At 55.0% G+C, this 24874-nt stretch overlaps 9 protein-coding genes across 9 annotated transcripts; 6 read left to right on the top strand and 3 right to left on the bottom strand.

The window, feature by feature from the left end:
• Nucleotides 1–532: 532 nt before the first annotated feature.
• Nucleotides 533–3195, top strand: MYCGRDRAFT_108635 (Wsc4-like protein; the record flags this gene model as incomplete). Its single annotated transcript, XM_003853807.1, has 4 exons — nucleotides 533–1180; nucleotides 1234–1487; nucleotides 1700–1744; nucleotides 1916–3195. 4 exons carry the CDS (start codon nucleotides 1003–1005, stop codon nucleotides 2657–2659), a joined length of 1221 nt encoding a protein of 406 aa, XP_003853855.1.
• Nucleotides 3196–3467: 272 nt separating this feature from the next.
• MYCGRDRAFT_99562 (uncharacterized protein) lies at nucleotides 3468–5393 on the top strand (the record flags this gene model as incomplete). Its single annotated transcript, XM_003853808.1, has 1 exon — nucleotides 3468–5393. The coding sequence occupies one exon, from the start codon at nucleotides 3468–3470 to the stop codon at nucleotides 5391–5393; it is 1926 nt and encodes a 641-aa protein (XP_003853856.1).
• A 417-nt stretch (nucleotides 5394–5810) lies between these two features.
• On the top strand, nucleotides 5811–7469 carry MYCGRDRAFT_69890 (uncharacterized protein; the record flags this gene model as incomplete). The annotated part of the gene is made up of 2 exons (XM_003853809.1): nucleotides 5811–5932; nucleotides 6004–7469. 2 exons carry the CDS (start codon nucleotides 5884–5886, stop codon nucleotides 7467–7469), a joined length of 1515 nt encoding a protein of 504 aa, XP_003853857.1.
• A 203-nt stretch (nucleotides 7470–7672) lies between these two features.
• On the bottom strand, nucleotides 7673–8935 carry MYCGRDRAFT_39578 (uncharacterized protein; the record flags this gene model as incomplete). The annotated part of the gene is made up of 1 exon (XM_003854353.1): nucleotides 7673–8935. One exon carries the CDS (start codon nucleotides 8933–8935, stop codon nucleotides 7673–7675), a length of 1263 nt encoding a protein of 420 aa, XP_003854401.1.
• A 484-nt stretch (nucleotides 8936–9419) lies between these two features.
• MYCGRDRAFT_25234 (uncharacterized protein) lies at nucleotides 9420–10403 on the bottom strand (the record flags this gene model as incomplete). The annotated part of the gene is made up of 1 exon (XM_003854352.1): nucleotides 9420–10403. A coding segment is annotated over one exon (984 nt), but the record flags the coding sequence as incomplete, so codon positions are not given.
• Nucleotides 10404–10946: 543 nt separating this feature from the next.
• Nucleotides 10947–12075, top strand: MYCGRDRAFT_99564 (calcium ion binding, calmodulin; the record flags this gene model as incomplete). Its single annotated transcript, XM_003853810.1, has 5 exons — nucleotides 10947–11031; nucleotides 11168–11224; nucleotides 11294–11309; nucleotides 11368–11706; nucleotides 11765–12075. The coding sequence occupies 5 exons, from the start codon at nucleotides 11029–11031 to the stop codon at nucleotides 11797–11799; spliced, it is 450 nt and encodes a 149-aa protein (XP_003853858.1).
• A 338-nt stretch (nucleotides 12076–12413) lies between these two features.
• On the bottom strand, nucleotides 12414–14209 carry MYCGRDRAFT_69894 (uncharacterized protein; the record flags this gene model as incomplete). The annotated part of the gene is made up of 1 exon (XM_003854351.1): nucleotides 12414–14209. One exon carries the CDS (start codon nucleotides 14172–14174, stop codon nucleotides 12414–12416), a length of 1761 nt encoding a protein of 586 aa, XP_003854399.1.
• Nucleotides 14210–15628: 1419 nt separating this feature from the next.
• MYCGRDRAFT_38117 (uncharacterized protein) lies at nucleotides 15629–19462 on the top strand (the record flags this gene model as incomplete). The annotated part of the gene is made up of 2 exons (XM_003853811.1): nucleotides 15629–16465; nucleotides 16580–19462. Coding segments are annotated over 2 exons (3720 nt in total), but the record flags the coding sequence as incomplete, so codon positions are not given.
• An 896-nt stretch (nucleotides 19463–20358) lies between these two features.
• MYCGRDRAFT_69901 (uncharacterized protein) lies at nucleotides 20359–21486 on the top strand (the record flags this gene model as incomplete). The annotated part of the gene is made up of 2 exons (XM_003853812.1): nucleotides 20359–20584; nucleotides 20636–21486. 2 exons carry the CDS (start codon nucleotides 20359–20361, stop codon nucleotides 21484–21486), a joined length of 1077 nt encoding a protein of 358 aa, XP_003853860.1.
• Between the last annotated feature and the right edge of the window lie 3388 nt (nucleotides 21487–24874).

The following is a 24874-nucleotide window of genomic DNA, read 5'->3' on the forward strand; positions in this document are numbered from 1 at the left end:
GTCTGAGCACGATATTTCTTGTCAGTCTTGGACCACATCGAAGGGTCCGATGCTCTGTTGTTCATCGAAGTCTCTATAGTTCCAGCAGCAGCTTCCGCAACAACCCCGGTGCTGGGCAGTCATCACCAGAAGCCACGGTACCGTCGAGACACAACGGCTTGGCTTAGCCGCCGCATCCAAGTACGCCCCACCCGAATCCAATCAGTCATAAACGCTGCTCTTCCAACACAGCTGCGCGGCATTGAACGGGACATTCGACAGATCGCATAGCACAGTCTAGAAAGAGAGTAGAGGTACGACACGTAGAGATTGGAGAACAAGACACCAGAGCAGAGCCCAAGGCTACACACCACGTTCATCATTGGGATCAGTCTGTGGCTCGGAAGGCGCACAAGCCGCTCACTCTATTAAGCTTTGAGCTAATGAGCGACGGTCCGAACTCAACCACCACCCGCCGACTCTTCTCTCCTGCGCTCTGCTTCATATCCACAACGGCCTCTCTTCGCCGCGCTTTTCATCCCAGCTCCTCCACCTCCACCTCCACCGTCACACCACCGACACCACCGACACCACCGCGGCCACCGCCCTTCTCTTCCCGCCGACGACGCTCATCTCACTCCGATCGCCCTGTTCGCTTCGATTTCTCCGCCTCCCAACGGACCTGCAGGCAGACCCCGACCCCTGCAGCGCGCCCCATTTCCCGCGAATCGAAGCCTTCTATTCACCGGATCACACGCATCATCGTATCGCTCAGGTTTCCCAAGAAAGAGCTTGCTGGTCAAGACGTCGACGTTGTACATCATCACACCTCCTCACTCCCGCTGCTCGCTCGAGGCCGTCGTAGCGTGTCACATTGGGGACATTGCACACCACCCACGAGACCGACCGACCACATCTCCTGCATCTCGACACGGGTCATAGATACGCATCTCTCCTACAACCCGACCGACGAGCCCATGTCCTCGACACCGACGTGGTAGACCTTGAGGCCCGCTTTAATACATGTCTTCGCACCGGATGTCTCGCCAACAGCCTTTGGCGGGTGTGAAAATGCACAATATGCTACCCTTCCGACGGTTCTGCCTGAGCCTGGCTCTCATGAGCGCATCTCTTTCGACGACCAATGCTCTAACGCAGAGCTACTGCTCGAGTGAGAACACTGGCGCTGATTACTCTGCCAGTAAGCAAGAACATTGGGCTCACGAACGAATACACAGCTCACATTCTTGACAGTTACCGATATTTACCAGTCCAATGGCGCGTGTCAAACGACCTGTGCTGCGAATTACGCTTTCGCTGTCGTCCAATATCAAAAATGCTGGTGCTCCAACTATATTCCATCTTCACAAGTCAGCGTCGGCGGCTGCAATCAGGACTGTCCCGGCTTCCCCAGCGAGAAATGCGGCAACACAGACGAAGGTCTTTTTGGATATATCGCATTGAACAAGCAACCTTTGGGAGTAGCTGGGGCCAGCAGCTCACTACAGGTCAGTACACTCTCATCCAGCACAACCGCATGCATTGCTCCTGTGGCGGACATTCTCGACTTGCAATGTCCTGCCCGTTCAATGCCCCCTCCTATCAACTCGCGCATGTTCCTCACAGCCTTGACTTCTCTCCATGTGCCCGGAGCACACTTTACAAGCATTTCCAAGTCATCTTTGACTTTGCTTGATCATTATTGACAGCATGATTGCAGTCTTCCACCTCATCGTCTTCGACAGAAGAGCAAGAAACGAGTCTTGTGAGTAGGACAGTCGTTCAAACCGTGACGCAGACTGCAATCCAACCTGTATGATTCGCACATTTCATCTTGCACGACATCTCATGCTTTGTCGTCCTGCTAACTGCCTGCACCCTTCCTCGATGCTGCCATACACGACATTGACATTTACTGACATGCTGTGATAATTAGCCGGCCACCTCCACATCATCATCATCATCCTCATCATCAACTCCCTCTTCGACATCGCAGAACACTCGAACTCAAACCCCGACTCCTGTGACTAATATCATTATGACCACGATTTCGGGCGCCGTTGTCACACAAACCGTCACCTCAACGCCGGTCATCGCGCCTGGCGCAAACGACAACATTTCAGTTCAACGAAGCGATGGACTCTCGGGTGGCGCCATTGCTGGAACTGTCGTTGGTGTCCTGGCTGGTGTTGCATTGGTTGCTGCGCTCATTTTCCTCCTCTGTCGAAGGAAGAGGAACAACACTGCAACCGAGACCAGCGGGACAGCAGCTGGCTCCAGTCATGGTTCGAAGAAGAATATGACTCGCAATGTCAGTGTTCTTAGCAAGGCCGGCTTACTTTCTCGCGGTGCCACGCACAGCATGACGGAGAGGGACGACGAGGCGTATACAGCAACGACTGGTGGCAATAGTGTGCGCCATTCGATGCTATTCGGACCTAGTGGAGAAGGCGTTAGTCCCGTCAGCCCATTGGGTAGCAGTCATGGAGAAGCGAGCAGCGGCGGCCGTAGGCCTAGTAAGCCTATGGTATACGACCAAAGACTCAACCCATCGGCTCTCTTCATCAACCCGGAATCGAATGGCAGCCGGGTCTCGATGCAGGATACGCAGGACTACAGTCGACCAATTCTGGGCGTCACCAATCCCGACCCACGACCCAGCTTCGAGTCACGGATGTGAGGTGCGAGTAGCGCTTCACGATCAGGACTATCAAATACCTTCGCTTCGACGAAAACCACGCGAGAAAACATGGCGTATTAGCGAAAACCGGCGTTCTTTTTGGGAGGATAATACCCGCGTATATGGGCGGCTGGACTGGAGTCCTTCTTTGGTCTGGAGACGAGGGATCGAAGGACCCACACAGGCGATGGCCACAATTTCCATTCGACGCACACAATTCTCTCTTTCTTCTTTTTATCTCTCTAGCGGCGGCGGAGGAGTGCGCCTCGATCACGTCTAGCTGCTGCCAGCGCGCTCGATGTGGTCGGATATAACGGCCTGTACGATGGGTGGATGGACATGCTCGGGATCTTATCCCTTTTGGATTGGACGGATTCGAGATAAATTCGGGACGGCGAGGAATGATACCGACCCGGTGCGGAACGTAATTATGCTTGTATGGAAATGTACATGACAGCTCTCGGGTCTCTATCTTCGTGTTTGGAGGAGGTGCAGGCTTCGGGCTCCTGGATTAACGCTGTACCATGCCATCAAGTATCGCTTCGGCTGCCGAAGTTCACAAATGTAGAGCGATTGCCCCGAGACTGTCGTGAGACATGCATTGACACTCGGAGTGCATTCTCGATGTCGTTAATGTCTTGTGAATAGCTGAACTTCGTTCGTCTTCAAACGAACTTGTGAAGTGGGGCAAGGCCGAAATTCGACGCCAACCACAAGCCATCCCCACGAAGTCATCGACGAAGCGGCAGCTCATGGTTGCAGCACACGACATTCTTTTGTTCCCAACCCTCGACACTCATTCCCCACCATGTCAAGCCTCGCCGCGCTCCTAAAGCGGACCCACATCGAAGACGACGAGGGAGTGCTCAAAGCCGCCAACAACGCTCTCAAACAGTCCAAATCCGACCTCGAAGCACAGCACGTCAAAGTCGTCGCTCTCCTCAAACTCGACCGCTACGATGACGCCTTGAAGACTCTGGAAGACGGCGGCGAGAGGCTCAAGCAGCGTGCGAGCCTCGAGCACTCTTACGCACTGTACAAATCTGGCAAACCCTCTGCGGCAGCGGAGTTGGCGCAAAAAGGCACGAAGAGAGGATTTCATCATGTAGAGGCTCAGGCACGGTACCGGATAGAAGACTTCCCGCGCGCGGCGGAATTGTACAAACAGCTGGCGTCTGGGACTTCGGAGGATGCTCCTGCGGATCTGTTGATCAATTCTGGTGCGGTGGACGCTCAGCTCGAGTGGACAGGACGAGGAGATTTGGTGCAGAAGAAGAAGCCGGGCAGGGAAGATCTGGAAGCGTTCGAGACGGCGTACAATGCGGCTTGTGGGAGTATCGCACGCGGAGAGCTGGGACAGGGTGAGGTGCTGTTGAAACGGGCCAAGGATCTGTGCAGTGCGGTGGAGGATATGAGTGAGGATGAGAAAGAGGCTGAGTTGCTGCCGATCGTGGTGCAGCAAATATACGTTCTTGCGAAATTGGGTCGGTCAGAGGAGGCGGAGGCATTGGCGAAGGGACTGGATGTGAGCAAGGTCTCGGATGCGAGCACACGACATATTGCGAAGGTTAACGAGGTGGCTACAACGACGTCGGAGAACCCGTACTTGACGCAGAGACTGGTTTCGAAGGACCTCGAGACGCTCAAGCCGGACTACCCATTCAAATTCCAATCGATGGTACTGAAGAGCAATACATATGCTGCGGGACTACAGGCTTTGAAATTTGACGGCACGGCTACCTCGACACACCAGACTCTGTCGAAACAGACCTCACCCACTACGGAGCCATTCTACACATCGCTATCGGTTGTCAATGCTGCAGCACATGCCAAGTGCCAGACTGGCAAGGACGCCTTGAAACACATCCTGCCAGTGCTGGAGCGCCGTCCCAACGATGTCGGTCTCGCTTTGACTATCGCTCAACTCTACATTCAGGCCGGCAATTCTGGCGCGGCAGTAGCGCTACTGGGGAACTTTCTCGCTCGCCTCGAGCAAACGGCGCCCGATGTGCGCTTTGCGCCGGGTCTCGTAGGTGCTGTGGTCAGCCTTTATGACAGCCAAGGCCAGAAAGGACCCATGCGCACAGAGCTTGCCAACGCTGCGAGGCACTGGCGGCAGAACACCAAGGAGAGACCGTCTGGCTACGTGCACCTGTTCAAAGCGGCAGGCAGAGCATTACTGGACTCGCAAGAGCAGGACGACCTAGACCTTGCCCGCGACATTTTCGAAGAACTCAACTCCCGCGACTCGAACGATCGCTACGCAGCAGCAGGACTCCTAGCAGCAGCTCCCGAAAAGGCGTCTCGTGAACAGCTCGCCGCACTCCAGCCGATAGAGCGTTTGATCAGTGGCATCGATGTGGACGCATTAGAGAACGCAGGAATTGCTCAACCACCACAAACCGGCCTGCCAACATCGCGGAAGCGACCAGCAGAAGACACGAAACCCAAAAAGGCCAAGAAGATCCGCAGCAACCGCATTCCCAAGGACTACGATCCGAGTAAAACGCCAGACCCGGAACGATGGTTGCCTCTCAAAGATCGCAGCACGTATCGGCCGAAAGGTAAGAAGGGCAAGGCACGGCAAGCGCTGTTGAGTCAGGGCGCAGCGGTCACGAATGAGAGTGATGGTAGTCGGCCGGCGACGCCGGGCGCGGAAGTGCTGAAGCAGAAGCAGGCAGCGGGTGGAGGCGGCGCGAATAAGAAGAAGAAGGGGAAGGGTGGAAAGTGGTGAGCAGATGAATTGTCGAGAACCAGGGCAGACTACCTGCGAGATGAGGAGGCCGGCATCGATGTCGAGGCATGTACAGTCATAGTGTCGCCATCGAAAAGGCAGCCTACTTCATGCAGCACTCCTGTTCGCCCTCGTCTGTCACATGCATGCTTCGAAGGAGTGCCTCTGCTTGCGCATTAGCGTCGGGAATTTGTTCGACCTCAATCTGAGATCATTCGCCGCAAATACATGGCCATCCCGTGGTGACGACCATCAAACGCACGGGATGATTCTTACAGATACTTTTGTAGATGCAGCGATCTGATTGAAGCATCGTGACTAGTCGGATGGCATCATTTGCGATCGGCGAATGGTGGGATGAAAGTTAGAATAAGACTCACGCCCTCCCTGCTAGATATTGTTTCTCGCTTTGTTTCTCCTCCACTTCCTCTTCAACAACAAACACTGTCTGCTCACAGCTGATGCTGCCACATATCAACGATTTAATAAGATGACAGAACAGAATGGATTGGTTCACGCCGCCCAGACGACCACTTTCAGTATGGCCACCAAAAACTTAACCCCACCACCTGCACTTCAACCGCACCCCGCTGACACAACCACCTCTCAGAGCGCATCAAGCCGCAAGAACAACGCGAGAACCCCTTCGTCCACCTAATCCCGAACCAGGACATCGCCATCATCCCCGAATTCACCCTCGAATCCGGCGTAACCCTTCACAATGTCCCTCTCGCCTACAAAACCTACGGAACCCTCGCTCCCGAGGCGGACAACGCCATGGTCATCTGCCACGCCCTGACCGGCAGCGCGGATGTGCAAGACTGGTGGGGACCGCTACTGGGAGGACCAGGTGAGGACGGGAAGGAAGCAAGAGCGTTTGACATGTCGAGGTTCTTCGTCCTCTGCATGAACAGCCCAGGAAGTCCATATGGGAGTGCGAGTCCGGTCACGGCGAAGGACGGCGATCCGGAGAAGGAGAACTACGGACCTGACTTCCCGCTCACGACGATCAGGGACGATGTGAATCTGTTCAAAGTGCTGTTGGATGAGCTGGGAGTCAAGCAGATCGCGGTGGTGATCGGAGGATCGATGGGAGGCATGCTCGTGTTGGAATTTGCGTACTTCGGGAAAGACTACGTGCGGACAATCATTCCGATGGCTACGTCGGCGAGATACAGTGCGTGGGGTATCAGCTGGGGCGAGGCTCAGCGGCAGAGCATCTACTGCGATCCCAAGTATGACGACGGATACTACACTTTTCAGGATCCACCGGCCAGTGGTTTGGGGGCGGCGCGCATGTCTGCCCTGCTCACATACCGGAGTCGCGACTCGTTTGAGTCCCGCTTTGGCCGCAATCATCCCGATCCAGCGGTTTCCAAGCAGAGCATCAATGGTCCACGACATGCACAGACTCCCGATAGCGAGCACTTTGCGATTCACAACGAAGGTCACAAGAATGCTGGCGCGGCGAGACGACACTCTCGTCAGGGTAATGGCAGCGACTCTCCTACGACGGCTGCTGTCAAGGACCCGCAATTCTCTGGCACGACCGATCTGCCCGTACAAGCACCTGCTCGCCGCCAAAAAGTATCCACGTACTACTCCGCGCAATCCTACCTCCGATACCAAGGCGAGAAGTTCATCTCGCGTTTCGACGCGAACTGCTACATCGCCATCACCCGCAAACTAGACACGCACGACGTTGCACGCGGCCGCACCGACACCACCGGCTCACCAACACCCGAAGAAGTTCGAGCAGCACTAGGCATGATCGAGCAGCCAACCCTCGTCCTCGGCATCCAATCTGACGGTCTCTTCACCTACGCCGAGCAAGAGGAGCTAGCAGCTGCGATTCCCAACGCGGAGTTGAAGACGATTGACAGTCCGGATGGACATGATGCGTTTTTGCTTGAATTTAAGCAGGTCAATACGTTTTTGAAGGAGTTTATGAAGCGCGAGTTGGCGGATATTATGGCGCGGGAGCCGGTGAACTGGCCGCCGGAGAAGCAGGAGCAGAGAGAGGCGAAGGCTTCGACGTTTGGTGAGGCGGAGGTGGAGGATATTACTGCTTGGTAAGGAGAGATCCAAGGAGCAGGGTAGGTGTGCAATAGATCTAGACGAGCCAGGAATTCAACTTTCTTGTCTTGGCAATTGCGTGGAGAAGATCAAGTGTGTGTCGGAGTCAAGGTCTGTCTGAATGGTCGCTCAATCGAGCAGTCTGTCTGTGGTCATTCGATCGTCTATTATGAGAGGATTGTAGCAATGCCGTGTCCGACCTCTCATTTGCCCCTCAAGCTATCCGCCTCTTTCGCACACTGCCTCGCCATCTCAGTCTGCTCGTCCGTCTGCACGACCAGAACTCTATGCCTCGACTCCTTGCTTCCAATATCCACCGCCACATCCTCGCCCGGCTCCCCATTCTTCTCCTGATCCAGCTCAAAACCCAGACACTCCACCCCTTCGGTAACGGCTTGCCTCAACCCAGCGCCCTTCTCTCCAATCCCACCCGCAAATACCAACGCATCGACCTTCCCTCCCAATTTGACGTAGTAGTTCCCAACAAACCCAAGCAGACGATCCACAAGCAAATCAAATGCCAACTTACAATTCTCATCGCCCTCCTCGGCTTTCTGACTGATCGTCCCGAAATCCGTCGTGCCCGTCAAAACCTGCCACCCGGACTTTTTATTCAAAATCTCCTCCGCTTGGGTGATGCTCATGTCCTTCGTACTGCTCGGAGATAATTTGCCCGCGTCATGGGTAAAGTGGAATATCAAACTTGGATCTACATCGCCCGATCGTGTCGCGCCCGGCAAGCCAGCCAGGGGCGTGAGACCCATTGAATTGTCGAGACTGTGCCCGCCGCGGATCGCTGTTGCGGAACATCCGGAACCGAGATGCAGGGCGATGATGTTGACTTCCGACTCTGGTTTCGCGAGATGTGCGGCCACGGCGCGGGTGATGAAAGCGTAGCTGAGCCCATGGAAACCGTATTTGCGAAGTTTGTTGTGGGCGGCGACTTTCGGGTCGATGGCGTAGGTGCGTGCGGGAAGAGGGATGGTACTGTGGAAGGCGGAGTCGAAAAAGGCAATGTTGGTAGTTTTCGGGCAGGCTTTGTGCACGGCTTCGACGATGGTGAGGGCGCCGGCGTTGTGAAGAGGTGCGAGGTCGGAGAGTTCTTCGAGGTGATGGTAGGTCTCGCGGTCGATGCGCGTGGGTTTGTCGTAGTCTCCGCCGTGGACCACGCGATGGCAGGCGAATTCAATGTCGTCGGGGTGGGAGAGTTGTGGGAGGCCGGAGTCTGATGTGAGGTGTTTGAGGATGTACTCGTAGGCGGATTCTTGGGAGGAGATGTCTTTTAATTCTTGGTTCTTGATGTGTTCATCGCCGCGAGAGTAGGTGAGTTTGACCGGTGGTGCTGTCAGACCGGCGACTTGGATGTCTGCCAGTTGCTTCGGTTCGTGGGATTGATCTTCGTAAGAGTAGACTGAGACTTTGACGGAGGAAGACCCGGCATTGATGGCTAGGATGATTTTTGACATTCTGGCTTGCGTTGTTGCTGTTCGTTGTTGCTGGTCGATCTGTCAAATGTGCACTTGCATGAAGCCAATGCGAGCAATGTTTGTTGGGAGATGGAAGCTCACAAAATTGATGGTCGTTGAAGCTCACCAAGTGACGTCGTGAGCCAGCCGGTGATTCCGAGAAGTGGAACCATCAAATGATACACGCATGCGGGATTGCATTTTGCACGTGTCAAAACTTTGGCCACAGCGAACAGATGAACGGGGTATCTATTCAATCGCAACATAGCTACGGACGCATGAACGACGCGCCATGAGAATCCAGATCTGACCGCCGCCGCCGTTTCTTCCACTCTGCGTGTCTGCTGTTCAAGCCATCGAACGGTGCAGTGCCGACCACGTCTCTTGTATCGCGAACCTTGGGAGGTAGACCGGCGCCGGGATCGTTGGGCGTGGGATCCTCTATCGGCGACTGCGCCGGAGGAGGTTGGCTGCCGCGCTTTGGCTTGATCAATAGCAAGATGAACATGCCAACCACGATCAAGATCAATAGCAAGATCGCTTTTCGCTTGACACTCCGCCTTTGATAGCCTGTTGCTACCTTGAGCTCCTTGTCGGCCTCCTTGACATGCTCCGCGGTTCGTTCGACGTTGTAATCGATTCGATCCAGCACGGTCCCTTGATCAATGACCATAGTTTGTAGATCCTGGAACAAATTCGACAGATCAATTACACCTTGCGCAATCCTTTCGATCTCTCGCTCCCTTTGCTCGATGGCCGAATCCAAAACTCCTGTACGGCGTCGTACCTGGGCTGTCTGCAGCAGAGTTGACTGCGCAGAAGAGCGATCCGTCTCGGACTCCATCATCGCTGGATCCGTGTACGGATTTTGCGCCGTCGGAGTATTTGATCGATCGAAAGGGCTACTCGCCCCGCCCATACCACCCAGCGATCTCAGCTTCTTCAAGTAGGCGGACTGCTTCTTGCGGAACAACGTGCTGACATCCCCCACTCGCGAGGCCAGGGACATCTTCAAATTTTTGGCCATGGTGAGCTCCGAATTCGACACAGCGCCACTGGAGTGCTGTTGTTGCTCTTGAACCATCCTGTCAATCCCCTTGATAGCCTTCTGACAGCTTGTGAAATCTTTTGTGATGTCTCGCGTGAGTGCTTCAATTTCCCTCTCTTCCTTTGCCTTCACGCTCTCATCGTCGAATCCGGGCAAGACGTGCTTCGCATGCATTTGATCCAGCCTCTTCATCTTGCTTGTGACATTTGCGAGATGCTGCGTGACTTCGTCTTGTAGGTCCAGCCAGCGCGGAGGCAGCACATCCATCTCGATCACAGCGTCTCCATCACCTCCCAAATTGGACATAAGTCCTTCACGCTCCGAATCTCCCACATCGTCGTTGAATCGTCCACTGCTGGGTCCGGTGAATCGCGTCCGTTTGGCTGTGTCGTGGGCGTACGAATGGCGATAGCTGATGAAGCTGCAGCAGGTCAGCAGGGTACTTGTTGTTGCGAAACGCGGTGCTCACAGATTTGTGCGGTCCCGAAATGCGCCGCCGGCACTAATCGACATTGTAGAAAGCTGTTGGCCGGAAAGTCCCTCTCATGATTGAGGACTCGCTATCGGCGTGAAGTCCGCAGTAATTCGAGCATGTGAAGGTGTCAAGTGAGATTGCTCAGAGCTGTCGAAGCCACGTCGTCTCCAGTCCTGGCGTTCTTTGAGGATCCTGAAGTATTGTGCGTGCTGATAAGTCAAGACTTCGACGTAGCAAGAAGACGGTCGAGTAATCCAAAAATCACCGCTGCTTCATTCACAGGTTGACATGTGCTTCGTCAGGTACGTACCGTAGCTTCACATTGAGACCATCGGCTTCGGCATGCCGCCAGTCTGCCTAGCGCGTGGTCGGGGCCTTTTCAGGGTGCAGGCCTGTTGCGTTGTGTCGGCAGCTCTCATCACACAAACCCTCAACTCAACTCAACTCGACACTCTCTTCTTCTTCTTCTCAAACAACCACCACCACGCACTTGAACAACACCTACGACCAACCCTACGAACGACAAAGAACCACCTCGATACCACTAAGACCTTCTTCTCACACACAATCATGGTAAGCGACATTCCAGTGTCGAAAACAATGGCACAATACCCCGCCGCCTGGTGGTGCTGTCTCATTCACGAGGACAACTTCTTGCAGCCGCCGACCAGCTGCCATTGCGACAAGGCTGACATGGTGGCAACACTAGGCCGACTCACTGACCGAGGAGCAAGTGTCCGAGTTCAAGGAAGCCTTCTCCCTCTTTGTAAGTTCTACACCGCACCCCTTCTCCTTCACCCCACCTTTCGCAGGGCTGACCAGCTTTCTCAAACAGGACAAGGACGGCGATGGTATGCTCTCACAGAACTCACATCGAATTCAATCCGCGCGACTAACACTGCGCCCAAGGCCAAATCACCACTAAAGAGTTGGGCACCGTCATGCGCTCCCTCGGCCAGAACCCCAGCGAGTCCGAGCTGCAGGACATGATCAACGAGGTCGACGCCGACAACAACGGCACCATCGACTTTCCCGAGTTCCTGACCATGATGGCGCGCAAGATGAAGGACACCGACTCGGAGGAGGAGATCCGCGAGGCCTTCAAGGTCTTTGACCGCGACAACAACGGTTTCATCTCCTCGGCCGAGCTCCGACACGTCATGACCAGCATTGGCGAGAAGTTGACCGACGACGAGGTCGATGAGATGATTCGCGAGGCCGACCAGGACGGTGATGGCAGGATTGACTGTAAGAGATGGCTCTGCTGGCATGTTGCGCGATCAGAACACCACTGACACTTTCACAGACAACGAGTTCGTCCAATTGATGATGCAGAAGTAGAAAGTCCGCCGCAACGATGCAGCGTCTACACGCAGCCAACACGATCGGCGACTATGACATGGCTTGGCATTCTCAGCCCCGATCACGAAGAAAGTGCGAAGTAACGATGATACACCTGCGAGAAAGGGCTGTCGAACCTCAGAATACGGCGGCGCGACAACGATTCCCGACGACCCCTTACCCCGATTTCAAGCTCTTGTCTCTTTGGTTCTCTCACGACTCAACTCGAGTCGACTCTAGCTAGGCAGGCAGTAGCAGATATGTCCAAGGTTTTTCTCAAGCCTTGTGGAAGGAAAAAGCAATCTTGATGAGACTCAGCAGTGTTCCATCCACCTTACGTGTACTTGCATGACGTCGGCAGCGATATGCGGCATCGAGTGTAAGAGCTGCCAGAATATGAAACTCGGGCGGTCGCCGACAACAACTTCACACGGATGCGCTAGTTCCAACAAACATCGCCAAGGCCTTGCAAGCTTCCACAAGCTCTGGAACCAGTCAAGACCCTACAACGATGTTGTGACGCCTTTCACGTGGAGGTGAGACCGAGTGCTTGTTCAAAGACTGGTAAAGACTATTCTAACAAGCTCAAACGTAACGATCAGAAGCCAGTCCCACTATCGTCTCCGCCGCCGCTTGAGATCAGGATTCCAATCTGCTTCTTCCTCGGGCTCCGGCTCCGGCTCAATCACATCTTCAATTTTGACCCACCACTCGTCGTCTGTGTCATCCTCTCGCGCAGTATCTCCCTGCTCCTCCACCTTTCCCTCCTCACCCACCTTCACATCATCACTCCCAGCAACATCATACTGCGCACTCAAAAACTCCCCAAAGTACATCACCGCATTGAAAATCTCCTTGCCCGTCGGCACGATATTCTCCTTGGGCAGCAAGAATCCATACGTCCCACGATCCCTCAACTTCATCTGATAGGCATACTTGACGCCCACCTCGCGATAGAAAAAGTCGAGCGCCGATCCGCCCGAGGTCTCCATGCGAGGAAGGATGTGCTGTTTCGTGCCGCCGGCGCTCATGGCGACGTTACCCTCGCACGCGGGCATGACTTCATAATTGTGGCCATGCGTCATGCGAATGGCTTTGCTGAGTCCTGCGGCGAGTTCTTCGAGATTCTCGAGACCGGGTGGCGTGTCGGTGCAGGAGTAGCTGTAGGGGTAGAGGATCTGCTGCGAGTAGGAGTGCAGGTCCAGGAAACCGACGAATTCGACGTTGTTGTTGGCGGTCTCGTTCTTGGCCCAGTTGGCCAGCGCTTTGGACTCGGTCGCTTCAAAGGCTTCTTCGCCCGAGTAAGATTCGCTGCAGGGGTTGTCTGTTGCGGTCCATTCGACGCCGAAGGCGCGGTCGAGATCGATGCCCTGGCAGAAGCGGACGCCGGTTTGTTGTCGGTTCTTCCGCCAGAGGCGATCGGTTTCCCACGTGTAGACGTAGCCGTCTGGATTGATGGTTGGGATAAAGACGAAGTCGAACTTTTCGAGGAGGTTGGTGATGGTAGGTTGTTTGCCGTAGCCGGTGATGAGGGAATAGGCGATGTAGTTGACTGTCGCGGTGCCGATCCATTCGCGCGCGTGGAGGCTGCCTGTCACGAGGATCGTCTTGCGCTTCGGTGGGTTTGGATCTTCGGAGTTCGTGGGGTGGACTCCAACACGGAGAGCAGGGATGTTGCGTCCTTCGTAGGAGAGTCCGATGTTGACGTGCCGCACGTGAGTGGTGAAGAGGGAGGCGAGAAGGCGTAGCCAAGGTTCGATGACATTGAAGGGCTGGTAGTCGGCAAAGAAGATGTTGGCTTCTCCCCCCGATGTCGTTTGGTCCAGAGCCAAGCTGAACGGACGTCTGACCGTTGGCGCTGCGGATTGGAATGGTCTCGGTTGATGTCTCTGATAGTTCTCATGGATAGCTCTGGCCAATGCCTCCTCACGCAACAATGGTGTATGCGCTCGTTGAAGCGATTCAGGTAGCAGTCCGAGCACCAGCGGGACTGTATCCTTGTGCATGCGGATATCAATCCAATCATGCGAAAATTCCCAGACGTCCAATATCAGAGTATCCGCCACTTCTACTAAGCTCTTTGATTCCTCCGCTGTGCTGATGTTGAAGCGCAAGACCAGATCCTCTCCGTATTGCGCGAACGTCTGGGCGGGAGGTATTTGTCGATGCGAGGCATCGCTCTTCGCACGGTCTTGCCTTACGCCACTGAAGCCAAGGAGGGACTCCAAGAGATGGTTCGAGAGGCTGCGCCATCGTGATGGGATCGTTGGTGACGGATATGCCTCTTCAGTTTGGAGAGTGTGTTGAGGATAATGCGGAGTTGCAGCAACGAGCGAGCACAGCAGCGCCGGCAATGTGAGGAATGCCGTCCTCATCGTGAGTAAAAAGAATCGTTGCCCGGTTTGCGACAGTCGTGCGATCTCGCGCAAGTGAGTGTGAATAAAGATAAATCCAGCTGCCTGGTCGACAATGTTCTGGCGTCGGCGATCTCAAGATGAAGATGTGGGGTAGTTCTATAATCTCTCGTCTGTACCTGCCTTGGTACGGGTACACCACCCTACATCAACATTACCTCGACCACAAACCTCTGGGTACTTGTCGGCTGCCATGATCCCGAGTCTACTTACGGTCAAATTTCGATACGACACAGCGATGACAGTGTTGAGGCATGTGCGCGATTGCGTAATCTCCTCGCTAGACGAGTTTTGCCAGCCCTCCTACAATAGCCAACACGCTGCAACCCACTCTCGCACCACTGCTGAGATGATGAACGTTTGTGCATGAATCTCATCCTGCGATCCCTCCATTTCATCCTCCACGATCCATTGAGCACCAACGATGCCATGGCGAACATGCAGCAAGGGCAACTCAATTACATTTGACACTGCCCTCCAAGCGGTCGAACATTGAACTCAGGCCAGGTGGTCACGGGCAGCGCAATCGGACAAGCACAGCTTGTGAGGCGCGCCCACACGAATACACCACATGCCACTCGGACTGCGGACATTTGACATGCCACTCACCTAAGAAAGTGGATGACATTCATCGCTGGAGAAACCGAGGCGACGCGTTGGCAGACTTCGCTGGAAGGACGTGCTCGGACAGCTTGTTGGATGAGTAGTCTGCAAGCGATTTCGATGGAGCCAAACGTCGAGGTCCATATTCGATTGTTGTCAATGTCGATGCAATTGACTCGGTTTCGAAAGGCGGGGAGTTCCTAGCGCACAGTCGAAGACTTTCCCAGCTAGGAAGTTGGAGTCTGGAGCTGTACAGACAGGGGTCGCGACCAAAGCCCAGTTTGACCAACATAAACGCGCGTAGGCCGATTCTTCAGTAGTTGCGGTCAGTCAGCAATGATCAAAGTACGGTGTCGTGCTACATTGTAGTCTGAACGCATTGTCTCAGGCAAAGGGATGATGGTGCAGGTGTCCAAGTATTAGCAAGAGCCAAATTCGGCTTTGGGGCTGTAGCACATCCTTTACACGTGTCTCTCACTGCATCGTTTGAAGATTTGGTGCGGCTTACACTTCTCACCCGACTCGCTCTGATTATCTTCTTGTGACTGCTTGTTCTCAATAAAGCACGTACACACCGACAAACAGCAGCAAGTGCAATCTGAAAGTCCATCAGGCCTCGTTCAGCCCTACCTAAATTCCAGCGATCCGCGCCCCGGCACCCAACCACCTGGTCCGTGGCCGTGGCATTCACACTCCATTCCTCCAGCGTCCCTCGACTCTACGATATGCTTGAATAGACACCTCCGCAAGAACATTCCAACTTCGTCCGGCTCTCCCAATGCCCTGCGGATCCTCCTATCCGCATGCCGGACATGCCACTCGTTAAACGACGCAGCAGTGCACATGGGCTCAAGGACCAACATCGTAAGGATGGAATCACCCTGGCGCCAGTCACCTCCAAGCAGCGCCCTGTCAGCTCTTACGATGCCTACCGTGGCCAACCTTCACCTTCCCGTCTGAGCCACGAGCTGCGGCCCGATGACATAGCTCCCGAATCAACGGACAAGGAGTCTGCACGCTCGACGAAGCGGTTCAGTATGATGCGATTCCGTAATTTCTCAGAATCCCAGCTCTCGACGCGCGCGAGACTAAATGCGGAACGACCGCCAGTGCCGGCTATACCGACCGAGCCTCTTCCTACCATTGTCAAAACCGCTCCTACCACGGACAACCTCGGGATGGCCGATACGGTGCGGGAGGAAGAGCGACAACAGAAGCCGTCAATGTTTAGAAGAGCAACTTCGCGCGGAAGACGTTCATCAGTGCAAGAGGTGCGACAGTCGACAGACGGTCAGAGGACGGAAAAGAGGGTCACAACGTCGAAATGGCGACGAGGAAAGAGCAGCGGCTTGGAGGACTTGCAGCGACTGTCGACATTGCACAAGGAGAATGGCAGTGGCATCCTAGGAGGATCCGCGCCGCCCTCATATGGGGATGTGGACAGCTCTGCTCTTGCCCTACCAGTGCCACAATTTGCAAACCCGTCACGGAACTCTGAATCGTCCAGATCGGACGGTAGCAACGGCAGCTCCGGCAGCGGTCCTATATACGGCTCGACGACCACGACGACACATACAGTCTCCACGCACACGACGTTTTTCAAGCTGCCGCGGCGTAACAAGAAGCAGGCACCTCTGTTTCCACTACCCGTGACCCTTCCGCCTCCCAATGAAGACCAGGACCACGACTCGCAGAGCCCTTCTACTCCCCGCGCATCTGCGCAATCCTTCGCGGTCAATGCACGCGAGACTCCCGACACTGAGCGACGGACAACATCCAATGACTTGCTCACGAGCCAATCCGCTGATACAAGCCCAACAAAGCAGCGCGCAAACACGTTGCCCTCTCCGCGTGGAGGTCAATCAAAGAGTGCTTTAACTTTCGCCGGAAACCACGGCAACCTCTTTCGGAACGACTCTCAGCGATCTTTCGGATCTGGCGCCTCCTCTCCTCTTCATCCGCCAATGCGACTGAGTTTGAGAAATAGGTCTTCTACACACAGCTCCCTTGCGCGCAGTTCGCATGAGGTTGAGACTCCGCCACCGAGAACATCTACATCGACTGCGGGCAGATCGAGTCTTGGTGGTCTGCTCAGCCTGTCAAGATTTCGTCAAAGCTCCGAGCCTCACTCGCGGAATGGGTCGCCGGGACTTAGAAGTCATGCAAATTCATTTGCCATCAGTCGTGAGACACTCGTAATTCCGGAGAGAGAGGAGGGCGATACCCCTGGTAAGTACTTGGAGCGCCTCGAATCAGCCGTGGCAAGAAGCGTCATTGCGGGCATACTGTCCAAGTCAGCGGACCCCTTCGCGCAAGCTGTACTTCGAAGCTACACTCGCCGCTTTCCATTTTTCGGAGAGCCCATAGACATGTCTCTGAGGAAATTCCTGCTGGAAGCCGAGCTGCCCAAAGAAACACAGCAGGTTGATCGCGTTGTTCAGGCCTTTGCCGACCGATACCATGAGTGCAATCCCGGCATATTCGCCAACGCAGACGCAGCGTATATCATTGCTTTCTCGATCATGATGTTGCACACCGATGCCTTCAACAAAAATAACAAGAGGAAAATGCAAAAGCAGGATTACATCAAAAATACCTCTGGGCAGGGCCTTGATCCAGAGATTCTTGGCTGCTTCTACGACAATATCTGCTACACGCCTTTTGTGCACTTCGATGAGGATGTCGATCTTAACGGAGAAAGGGTCATGCCCTTCAAAGCCAAATCTGCAGGTGGGAAATTGAAAGCAGCGATTCCAGGCTCAGACGCCACCGTTAAAAAGCCTTCGGGTCCTGTCGATCCATACAATCTACTTGTCGAGCAGAAGCTCGATACTTTGCGGCCTCCGATCAAGGATAGCATCATGATGGACGATCCGTATGACTATCGAGGCGGCCAAGGCGACCTCGACCCGCAGTATCTCCAGCGAGCATTCACCCATACCGGCGTCCTGCAGATCATCTCTGCGAGGTCTCGACCTGCCGCTTACGAGAATCAGGTCCTCAACGGCGATCCGAATCCCGTCGATTCGCAGCAAGGCATTGTAGACTTGAAAGTCACCAAGGTCGGAACGCTGTGGCGCAAAGCTGCGAAGCGGAAGAAGACGCGGAGTCCATGGCAGGAGTGGGGAGCCATCCTTACCGGTTCGCAACTCTACTTGTTCAAGAACCCCCACTGGACGAAAAGCCTGGTACACCAATTCATGAGCCACCAAAAGCCAGGACATGCTCGGACTCCCGTCACATTCAAGCCTCCCATCCAGGAATTCAAATACGATGCTTTGATCAAGACAGACGACGCTGTTGCATTGGTGGACAGCACCTACAACCGACACAAGAATGCTTTTGTTTTCGTTAGGCCGGGCGGGATTGAGGAAGTCCTTTTGGCGGATAACGAGAGTGAGCTCAACGAGTGGCTGGGATTGATCAACTACGCCGCTGCCTTTCGTGCAGCTGGTGTAAGAATCAGAGGTATGGTGGGTGGGAACGAGGAAGACCAACGGGCGAAGGAGGTCATGCAACTGGACTCGACGAACGCCAACAAATCGATACGGACAGCAATGGGCGAGTCTAGCTTGCGAAACCGCGGAATCAGCCCGCAACTACAGAAGCAAGTCATGGCAGCGCGGCGTCAGATCATGGTGCAGAAGATAGGAGAGATTGAGCAAGAGGTCGCAGATGCTAACAGACGGCTGGAAGGCTCTCTTCGCAATGCTCGCCATCTACTGTTGTTGGCACCCATCTCGCAACGGTCAAGAGAAGACGTGGTGCACGCCGCTGCAAAGAAGGACGTCAGCCTTCATTGGGCGAGGAGGGACGTCTGGCGGTTGAAATGTCATCGGGATATTTTGGCGATGGACGTCAGGCTGGACGGACTTAGTGCGAGCGAGTTGGAGAAGCTCACGCGGGATCGAAAGCCTGCGGAGCCCGAGTCCGCTCGCAAGGAGAAGCCGAATATGCTCGCGCGACTAAGTTCATCGAGGGCGGCTGGAGGGAAAAGCCCACCGCGAAGTCCAATCACGGCGGGTCGGCGACCATCCGATGGCTTCATGACTGGCGATGTCTTCCGAACACCATCGGAAACTCTGCCAACTGTGCAGGATGAAGAAGCTTGGCGTCTGCCGCCTTTGAATTTGGATCTGGATTCGTCGGTGCGTCAGCACCGAACATCCGTGACCAGCACGCTTCTTTCTTCGTCACCTCCGCTTGGCGCTCATAGCCTTGCGCACTCATCATCAACTTCAAGTGTGATTCTGCCTCAGCGTACAGGGTCCATTGCACGGATTCAGACTGCTGATAGCCACGAGACACCGAGCTGGGATGAGAGACAGCTAGAGATGTTGGCAAGAACGACTATGAGACCAGAAGATGATTCATCAAAGACCTTGGAAGGTCAAGTCGGCGGCACAACGCCTGAGACCCGGCAAAAAGGCGTGCGCAGGAGTCTCCATAAAACTCTTCGCGATCATCACAGCTCGGGTCACAAGCACCGTCGTAACAAGGACAGTGAAAGCACCGTTCGATCTGGTGGACTGGATGATCAAGACTTGGAGGAAGGCACGCCAGGCCTTGCGCGCGAGAAACCACGATTCATCTTGCACGGAAAACAGGCGTCAGTCGTGCAATTTGGTGGCGACTGGGAGCGGATGCGCGTTCGGAGAGAACAGTACGGCGCGCAGAACCCCGACCAGCAAGCACAACTACGAGAAGACGAACTGATCGAGAGCCAACGGGCTGATCAAAATGAAATGCGGCGTATGGTGAGTGTGAGCTCCGCCGCGCCGAGCGCCGGCCACTATAGTGAGGAGGACGATAATGCCTCCATGACATCGGAGGAGTCGCGCGTCTTTAGGGAAGATGCCGAAGCCGCCGCTGCGTTCGCGACCGCGGCCTATCGTCCTCCATCTCAAGATGATCAACCAGGCGAGCCGGCCGATGATCCGCCTCTCGGCTTCGACGTTTCGGATTCGTGGGACCCCGATGCGAGCAAAAGACAGACTGTCATTGGGCCATCTACTCGTCGGATGGAGCTTCCAACAGTCGATACCGAGCATAAAGCGACTGATGAGGTCCTTCCAGATGAACTCCTGGCATTTGCTGCTGCCGAAGCTCAAGAAGCTACAGACTCGTCGTCCTCAGTCGGAAGGGATGATAAACGTACTACTGTCATCGGTCCGTGCACTTCGGCCAATGGCAAAGGAACCGGGTCAAGGAGCAAGAGTAGTTCAGTCTCAACTGCGGCGTCTTTTATCTCCGCGGACGAGACAGCGTCGTCGATTGAGACGACGGATCCTTCAGCAGAGAGCGCCTCGGGTACATAGTCTAGCCGTCCTGTCAAAGATACGATGAGCCCCTGCGCTACTCTTCCCTCGCGAGTGAATGTAGTTCATGTTTTAATCCCAGAGCTGCATAGATGACATGACAGACATCAAGTGGTACACCAAAACTTGATTGGTCGATGCCGTCAGTGGAAAGTCTAAACGCAGCTGCCTAATAAAGCCATCTTCAAGCCACTTCCATCAACCGCACTGCTTCATCAAACATCATGGCGACCAAGCTGTTCGTCACGGGGGTGACAGGCTACATCGGTGGCGACGCACTGTATGCCATTCTCACAGCTCATCCCGAGTATGAAATCACGGCTCTCGTCCGGAACACGGACAAAGGCGCGGCCGTTGCTTCGCATTTCGCAAAAGTGAGGTTGGTCTACGGCGACCTGGACAGCGAGGACTTGATTGAGAAGGAGAGTGCAGCGGCGCACATTGTCTGCAGTGAGTATGCACACATTTCTGAAGTTACCTTAGCTTACATTTTCGATCCAGACTGGGCCAGCGCCGATCATGAAGCATGCCTCAATGCGATCATCCGTGGTCTTTCCAAGAAACACTCTTCCGCACCGGGCTATTTGATTCAAAACAGTGGCGCCGGCTTGATGACCTTCGAAGACATCCGCAATCAGCGGTTCGGCGAAGCTCTCTCGGACAAAGTCTACAACGACCTCGACGGCGTGCACGAAGTGACCTCCATGCCGCCGGACGCGCCTCACGTTTTCGCCGATCAGATTGTTCTACGCGCTGCAGAAGAGACGAAGAGCGTTCGCACAGCTATTGTCTGTCCGCCGTGCATCTATGGCGCGGGTCGTGGTCCGGACAATCAGCGTTCCGTCCAGATCCCCGAGCTCTGCGCTGCGACGATCAAGAATGGGTTCACGCCGAAGATCAATGCTGGACAGGCGTGGTGGAACTTTGTGCATGTTCACGACTTGTCGGCGCTGTACTTGCTGCTGGTGGAGAAGGCCGCGGCGGGTGGAGAGACGGCTGATTGGAATGGTAAGCCGGCGACGTGGGGTAAGGAGGGATATTACTTCTGTGAGAATGAGGAGTTTGTGTGGGCAGACGTGTCGCAGATGATCGCGGACCAGGCGAAGGAGATGGGATTAGTGGAGGAGGCTGTGGTCAAGGGCATCACGGTGGAAGAAGGGAAGAAGATGGCCAACGCGGCGGGTCTGCTCTGGGGTGCGAATACTCGTGGGAAAGCGGAGAGGGCCAAGGTGGTGCTGGGATGGGAGGCGAAGAAGACGCTGAAGGAGGAGCTGAAGGAGCAATTGGAGATTGAGAAGAAGCGTGTGAAGGTCGGTCACGCCGCCGTTGCCGCGGGCGAGGCTCGACCTTGACGTACCGTTTCTAGCTCAGACATGACATGATGACATTTACAGGAGCAGTTTCGCCAGAAGGACTGATCGAGAGACCTACCGTAAGCCTCGTCCCAAGAGGAGCATGTTGTTCCAGTCTCCCTTGCCCCACCAGGCCTTGACCATATGCGGTCGCCGATCGCTCACGTGCGGGCCTTGCGGTACAATGCTTGATCGAGCGGGCCGATAAGGCATGGTCCGTTGATCATCGGTGTCACAGTGCCACGCTGCACCCGATGGGAGAGGAGCACAGCGTCTTTCAAAGCGTCAGTATATTCAAAAGCTGTCGAAGGGCAAGGCCGGAATGGAAGTGAACAACACCGTGTACGGAGTGTTTCTCTCACACGTTGCTCGACTTGGTCTGCGGCCACAAACCTGGCACGGTAATGCCGGAGAGGCGCAGATCACTCGAGCAGCATGTGAGATGCCATGCATAGTCCAGCATCATGCATTGCCAGCGAGGTGACACGGAACATGGAAGAGAGTGCCGTCGGGCTGGGAATGTCTGTGCCGTCTCACTCTGACCCTGCGGTCCACTTCTGCTCATCAGTGTCGATGTCAGTAGAGTGTGGAGGCGTCGTGAAAGGGCTGCCTCGAAGTGTTTCGTAGCAAGCAAAGGTCAGGTTCATAGGGGCCGTCATCTTCACAAGACAGAGGTGTTGTCGACCCATGACTCGACCCTCGGACCGGATTGCAGGGGAACTGATGAACGAGTTCAGGGTCCCCAGTCTTGATGCCACGTTTACCGCAGCAAACATGGGGGAGAACAGCGTCATTGTTGCTGCCGGCATGTGTCTTAGGCTCTAGCAGTGTCCACCCTCAAGCAAGGATTGCTCTTCACGGAGCCGTCTCTGGATTGACAGCCGAAGCAGAAAACGAGGTTAGAGAAGGCAGTGCAGTGCAGTGCTGCCGTGAATATGGACATCAAACAGGTGAAGGTTTTCGCTAGGAAGAGAAGGTTCGGATCTAGGGGGACTTCATTGCTATTTGCTATTCGACATCTCGTATAGTTTGGTCCGCAGCAGTAGAGTGGCTCTCCTTTCATTTATTATAACAACATGGTCTCACCCGTGTGACCACTCTTGCTTCTCTAGAAATTGGAACATCAAAAAGACAAGGCCTTGCCCATGCCCGTGCGGCCGTGCCCCTCACACGTTTGATGCACCGAAGTGGGTTGGGATCCATTGCATGCCCTGCGACTTTGTGAGCTTGGACTTGTTGGACGACGAGACGGCGTTTTCCCCATCTCTCTCTCTCTCTCTCTCTGGAACTCCCGACCTTGCACCGATGCGACTTGCTTCCGATTGCACCACAGTCTGAATCCGCCTTGAGCGTACAGTCCAGCATCCCTCCAGGACGCTACTGTTTCACCTCTTTCATCTGCTTTCCATCTGGCGCACCACATGTCACCAACACCTCGCATGCCTTGATGCTGCTTGTCCACAACACGGAGCCTTGAAACTGCAAATGTTACTTCCACCGCGCTCTCACCGCCACTGCGATCCTTTTCCTCGTTCCCACGGACCGCCGCCGAGTGCTTCTCTTCACAGCGCACCACCAACTCCTCGCCGCCGACGCCGTCACCCGCAGCCATGAAACGCAAATTTACACTTCCGGGCATCGAGCTGCCGAAGTTTGTCAACGCTCTGCGAACGGATGGCGACTCGAACCGAACGGTGCGTGAACCATCCGCGCAGGATCTCGACTCGCAACCGCCAACACCGAAAAGTGTGCGTCCACCACTGCCGAGAGACCTCAATTCCGAGTTGGTCGCGGCTTGCAGTTATGTGGTGACGCATCCCAAGCCTTCGCACGAACGATGGGAGACCGCTTCATCGAGACCTGCGCTGGACCCGGCTGTGATTAAGCAAAGATATGTCAAACCTAGACCCGAGATCCCACAGAGGAGTAAGAGTTCGCGGTCCATGAACTCGATCAATGGCCTACTTTCTGCGCCGACAGGGAACGGAAAGCCAGAGCCAGCCACAATACAACACAATCCGCAGCTGGTGACCCAGCACCTGGAAGCTGAAGATACCACAACTCAGACTGCACAGTCTCGTGCGGATGAGTTGATGCAGGTTGAGCCACTACGGACTGTCACAGCTCTCCATATTCCGAGACGGGCATCGTCTCGCCAGCACGTACGCTCTGCGTCAGCTGCTACCAATCTTGCGTCTACGAGAACGGATCCGATGGAGCGGCAGAAAGCCATGGCAAGATCAGATTCATCATGTACAGCACGCACAGGACGAACGGGAAGGACTGCCGGATCAACGCCTCACACCGATTCTTATCCACGGTCTGCTTCCACGGGCATGACATCTCTAGCGAATACGCCAGCTCGATCCAAGAGCGCATCGTCTCAGGCTATCAACACTGTTCACGACGTAGGCAGTGTACCGGACACTGATGCAGTAAGTGGAGACATGCTTCGTCAGGAGTTCCGGAAGCATAGAAGGGCTGCGTCTGACAAAACCACTGGACGAAACGAGAGCGACGATGCTCTTTGCAGGGCGACGTATATACCATCTGGCGAGATATACTACGCGGATGAGCTGGCTCTTGAGAATCTGCAGCTGCATCAATGCAGCAGTCGTGCACGCCCACGTTCCATACTGAGACTACCCACGGTTGACAGCACGCAGTCGAACCAACCAGACCATGCCGTTCCTGGATCAAGGCATAATCGACGGAACGGGTCGACATTCCGATCAGAAAGCAGGAGCGGTGCCAATGGACGCTCAGCCAGCCGAGCTGGAACGGTGGCATCAGAACTAAGGTCGAGGTACAATGATCTGCCGGATCTGGGAAGGCGGATGGGACGGAGAGCTTCCAGTGTCGCAAGAGATGTTAAGCAGTATCTACGACCGAGCAGCTCAAGAGCATCGGTGGGACCCGCAAATGACGGCGCTGATCTTGATCGCGGTTTTCATCGTTCAGTCCCCGACCTTACGACGGCGATTCCCCATCGAAGTGGCCAGTCTCCCACAGCAGAGACCGAGGAGCGCCCGAGGGGAAGATGGGCCGGCTTGAGACGGAGCAGCAGGAGTAGCAGTCGACAGGGCCGTGAAGACAGTCGGAACAGAGAATCGAACTCGCGTAGTGAACCAGCTGCTCCGGACTCCTTGCCTGCAAAACCACCCGTTGACCTCAACAGAGAACTTCCGCCACTACCGAGCCTGGATCATTGGAAAGAGCAAGAGGATGCTCCCGTCGTGGAGATCACCCGACCTGTCTCTAGCTCCCGCCAGGAGGATGATTCATCCTCGCTGGGATTTCCGAAGCCGCCCAGATCTGCACCGCCGCACATTGGTCGAGCTCCATCGAGTGATGTAGCTCCTGTGCTTCTCCATGTACACCCTCTATT

Source organism: Zymoseptoria tritici, chromosome 3, assembly GCF_000219625.1.
Source record: "Zymoseptoria tritici IPO323 chromosome 3, whole genome shotgun sequence".
Lineage (NCBI taxonomy): Eukaryota > Fungi > Ascomycota > Dothideomycetes > Mycosphaerellales > Mycosphaerellaceae > Zymoseptoria > Zymoseptoria tritici.